Source organism: Amphibalanus amphitrite, unplaced genomic scaffold (genome assembly GCF_019059575.1).
Source record: "Amphibalanus amphitrite isolate SeventyFive unplaced genomic scaffold, NRLGWU_Aamphi_draft 000171F_arrow, whole genome shotgun sequence".
NCBI lineage: Eukaryota > Metazoa > Arthropoda > Thecostraca > Balanomorpha > Balanidae > Amphibalanus > Amphibalanus amphitrite.
Window position 1 is genome coordinate 650,242 of NW_024881666.1, and position 5,189 is coordinate 655,430.

At 46.2% G+C, this 5,189-nt stretch overlaps 1 protein-coding gene across 1 annotated transcript; it reads left to right on the plus strand.

Moving 5' to 3' along the window:
• Positions 1-1,040: 1,040 nt before the first annotated feature.
• On the plus strand, positions 1,041-3,139 carry LOC122383719 (piggyBac transposable element-derived protein 3-like). The gene is made up of 2 exons (XM_043370446.1): positions 1,041-1,201; positions 1,411-3,139. The coding sequence occupies exons 1-2, from the start codon at positions 1,185-1,187 to the stop codon at positions 3,137-3,139; spliced, it is 1,746 nt and encodes a 581-aa protein (XP_043226381.1). The 5' UTR covers positions 1,041-1,184.
• The last annotated feature ends 2,050 nt before the right edge of the window (positions 3,140-5,189 follow it).

A 5,189-nucleotide genomic window follows, 5' to 3' on the forward strand; every position in this document is an offset into this window, starting at 1 on the left:
AAATTGACCTGACCTTAGGTCATCGATATCAAAATTCTGAGATATACATTTTGTACATGCTATTGCTCTTAGCAATCGCTGAAAGTTTCAGATCGGTCACTCGGTGTAGCTATGACAGACATTGAAACTTTTTATGAGGTGAGGTCACTTCAAGTGACCTTGTGACCTGACCTTGAATGACCGTGGTCTGAAATTTTCACAACATGTGTAGAATTGATGTATAATAAGGTGTACCAAAAACGGCGCCGCCGTTTTTGAGATATTCGCGAAAAACCACAAGGGGGGTGTTCAAACACCCCCCAGCAGGGCGCGGGTTAAGCAATGGGAGCGTACACTGTGGCCTATGATGTGTGCAGACTTATTGCTTTTGCCAAGAAGCAGAGCAATAACAATTTGAATCTGGAATCGTGTCCGGTACTAAATTTAACGGGCCATGCGCTGGCACCTACTTATTAGGTATTCGAAACATCAAAATAACATCTCGTCACAGATTTCAATTTCCTTACTCGTTCATAGCTCAGTGTTCACGGCTCATTCTGCATTGCTGGGCCTGATAACAATAAACTTCGAGTTACCTATGTCAAGTTTCATGTTGACACGCACAATGCAACGAACGATTCTAGATCAAGAAAGGTGTCCGATACCTAGTGTTCAATTCTTCACAGTATGGCGCTATTAATAGGGAAAATCTGCTATGATCACTTCACGGCGCTAATTGTGGAACAAAGTCATGCTGCATATTTCCCCGATGAGAGCGGGGCGTGGCCGTGAACGCAGAACGACGTGAACCCCATGATAGATTGTTTTTTGCCAACAACCAACGGAAGAATATATTGGTTTTAAAATCACATCCGGGAAAAGATTTTACGGGCTATTCAATGATAATAATTATTCGAAGAATGAGGATTGAGGATACCTCGTCGCATATTTCATTTTCCCCACTATCTTTACTTGGAGGTCGATTAGCATCGCTAGCCAGATCTACGTTTATATTAACCCATTAGTGCCCATAGCCATATATATATTTCGCAAATTTATGAATTTTTTCCTCAAAAGTGTGGGTGTTTTTCATGAAAGTATATACGCCCCATATATAAATAAGCATTTTTAAAGGACTTGATGTGCGGTTGCTGCTGCTGCGCCATTTTCTCTGTTCTGCTTGACAGTCGCGAAACTACGTCAACATGCCGAAAAAACGCCGGTGAGTGTATTTAGTTATTTAGCTGTTCTAATTCAATAAATTTCACAGACATGTTTCTTTGAACTGCCCTTAAGACCCCTGAAACGAATAAAATAGCCTCGTTGAAGATTTGCCGCAGCATGACGCTCTTCTGTACGGGTCAATATATTTATGGCCATGGGCGTTTGGGTGGTCGAAAATGTGCGTTGCAGTCTGCTATCATTTTCCAGGTTTGGAAAGCTGATTGATCTCCTGGATGAAGTTGATGAGAGTGGCGAGAGTCCGGCCACTGTCTTCCTGTGTCCTCCTAACGTGCGTGAGGACAGCGACGCCGACTCGGGAGACGAGGACGGAGGCGGTACCATCGACAACCTCAACCGCAACCTGCTGCAAGCAGATGCTGAACTCGTCGGCCAAGAGGACGGTTCTGACGACGAAGCTGCTGAATCGGTCGCCCCAACCAGCCACAGGTGGGGCAAACGAGAGGTCGCTTCATTTCTGAAGGAGCGAGAGGAAGCTTGCCCATACCCACAGGTGAACTTTTCGAACAAGACACCCGTTGAAGTACTGAGCTTCTTCTTGGATGACGAGTTCTATGCGCAACTCCTTCAGGAGACACGCCGATATATCCAGTGGAGAGGGAAGAATGTCCAGGAGCCCTCCATCGCCGAGCTGAAGGCTGTCATGGCGATCCTGTACTTCTCGGGATACCACAACGTGCCGAACCGCCGGGCCTTCTGGTCGACAGACCCTGACCTGCACGTGGAATTCGTCTCCCGGATCATCTCGAGGAACCGCTTTGACGACATCCTTTCGGTCCTCCACTTCGCTGACAACCAGCGTCTCGACCCCAGTGACAAGATGGCCAAGCTGCGACCTCTCTTCAACAGCATGCAAGACAAGTTCTTGCGAGCTTTTCAGAGATCGCCATCTTCCACAGAACTGGACGTGGATGAGAGCATGATTCCCTACTATGGCCGTCACGGGTGCAAACAGTTCCTGAGAGGGAAGCCCATACGGTTTGGGTTCAAGGCGTGGTGCCTTAACAGCCCAGATGGGTATCTACTGACCTTCGAAGTGTACCAAGGTGCCAGCGGAACTGCTCAGCGTCCAGACTATGAGGCCGCCTTCGGGAAATGTGGATCAGCAGTGAAGATCCTCATAGACAGAATGCCGAAGGAGATGCGCATGGACGCACTGCACATCTTTACGGACAACCTCTTCACCAGCCTTCCTCTGATGATGGCGCTGAAGGAGGAGGGAATCGGGCACACGGGAACCATCCGCCAGAACCGCCTCCGAGGATGTCCGCTGAGCTCGGTGGCAGCGATGAAGAAGGCTCCCAGGGGAGACACCTCTGTCGCCGTGGAAACGAAGCAGGGCATCAACCTCGTCAGGTGGAAGGATAACAGCGTGGTGACCGTAGCATCTACGGTAAGCTCGTCCCGAACTGTGGCTGAAGTTCAAAGATGGTCGCGACGAGAGAAGAAGAGGATCAAGGTAGCTCAGCCACAGATGATTCAGGACTACAACTGCGCCATGGGCGGTACCGACCGCATGGACCAGAACATCGGCGCGTACCGCATCGCGATCCGACAGAAGAAGTTCTGGTGGTGCATCTTCTGCTGGCTTCTGGGGGCCGCGATGCAGAACGCCTGGCTGCTCTACCGTCAGCATCATCCAGGCGAGAATCAGATCAACTTCATCCGAGCCATCGTCCGGTATCACCTGGCAGAGACGACGAAGCCACCATCTGGACGTCCAAGTTCCGCGTCGAGTCAGCATCGCGTCCCAGCCAGCATCCGCTACGATGGTATCAACCACCTGGTCGTTCCTCTTGCCAAGCAGGGAACGTGTGCAAACAAGGAGGGAAAGTGCAAGAGCCACCCGAAGACCGCCTGTCGCAAGTGCCAGGTGCCGCTGTGCGTGGCGTGCTTCGTGCCGTTCCATGCGACCTGAGAGTAAGAACATGCTGTACACCATGGGGAAATTTGGGCTAGTTGGGCCAACACTGTTGGATACGGTGAGATGGGTGAAAGTTTGCAAGCGCCGTCTAGATCCCGGAGGGATGTTTTGTTTTCAGCGTTTGCTGTAAGCTGTGTCACTGTCCAATGCACTTCGATGTTTGTGAGTCAGGTAGTGCATTGACTCATCATCGTAATTGATTGTTGACCGCTGACACTATCAATCATCACGATCATTCGCCTGATCTCATAATATGTTCACATGTTGGTAGTGGCAAGTGCCTATCAGCATACACATCTAAGAATATACATTGGTTCTCAAAAGTTTCTTTTGAATTGCGCTTTGTGGCAATATTTCGACTACCCAGGTGCCCATAGCCATATATTTATTGACCCCCCTGGCGACAAATTGGGGGGGATAAAAAACAAGAAAATCATCCTAAGCTAATACACTCGATAAAGAAGCTAGTATTTTGTGCAAAAAAGTTTGAAATTTTGACTAAAAATAAGTTGGGCACTAATGGGTTAATTTTGTTATCGACATGCACGATAAAATGTCGATTTTTGACAAGCTGTTGATAAAGCGTTCAATTCTGCACAAAATGACACTAAAAATAAGGGATAATCCCACATAGTTTAATCGCACGTTTTGTGGAACAGAAGGGCCGTCATTGCATATTAACGCAATGAATGGGAGCCTTTCAGAGCGGCGTGTACTGTGTGCAGATTTGTTGCTTTTGCCAAGAAGAAAGGGAACGATAAATTGAATCTAGAATCATGCATGATACTAAATTTGTTGAACTATCTAATGCTATTTATTATTCGAAGAACAAGAACGCTGTTTTGTTGCAGCCTTCAACTTTCTTGTTCATAGTTCGCGGCTCATTCGGCATTGCTGGGCCTGACAACAATAAACTTTGAGTTTCAGTATCAAGTTTTCCTATTGACGTGCAAAATAAAATGTCGATTCTAGACAGCTGGTCGATAAAGCACTAATTTCTACGCAGTATAATGTTATTAAAAAGGAAAAATATGATGGAACTCCTCCGCACTTCTGTGAAACAATAAGATGTCGCATATTTTCGTGACGGGAGCCTGGCGGGTCCCGCGTGCGAATATATGCCGACTGATGTTTCTTGCCAACAAGCATAACAATAATTGGTATGTAGAATTGTGTCCTGGAATAAATTTTGCTAGCTATTCAATGATGCTAATTATTACAAGAATGAGAATGGTATCTGGTCGCAGGCTTCATTTTCTTTTTGTCTTTATTTGGAGATTCATGGTGCTTTGTTGGCCAGGCTTTGTATTTGCAGGTCTGTCAAGTAATGCTCTATGAGCGTTCGAATTCCTATAGGTATGTAGGGAAAATAAAATCTTCAACGGTATATCATTTTTGTTCTTCGAATAACTAATATTAATACATACTTTACGGTGCGTTCACTGGAGATTAACCGTGCGTTAATTCGAAGTTAGCCGTGCACCAATTTAAATTGGTGCACGCGCGTGCAGTGATGACTTTCTCGACTGAAGTTTTTCGGAAGGGTCATTGACTTTATTCTTAGAATTCCCATAAAAGGCCCTTTTAGTGGCATGGGCTAGGTTTAATTTTGATTTAAATTCGCACCGTTAAGCATGTATTAATTAGTTTAACACATGGTTTCCGTGCATAAATGGTTTTAACGCACTCGTGGATGGAATGGAGCACTTGTGCGTTAATGCACTCGTTTCACTCGTGCATTAACACACTCGTGCTCCAATCCATCCACGTCGTGCGTTAAAACCATTTACACACGGGAAACCATGTGTTAATATATATCATTTGATACCCCGTAGAACATAATCTAGGAAGTGATTCCATATGTAGAACCAGAATACTTTTCCCCTGTTTATTAGCAGCAAACAATCGAACGGCATACATCGTTCGTGGCGGGGCCCCATTCCCCTCGCGAAACTATATAACATCCTTTTTTCAACAAATACTGCGGTGAAGTGATAGCCGATTTATCCTTTGCAACAGTGCCATACTGTGTAGAATTGAATGC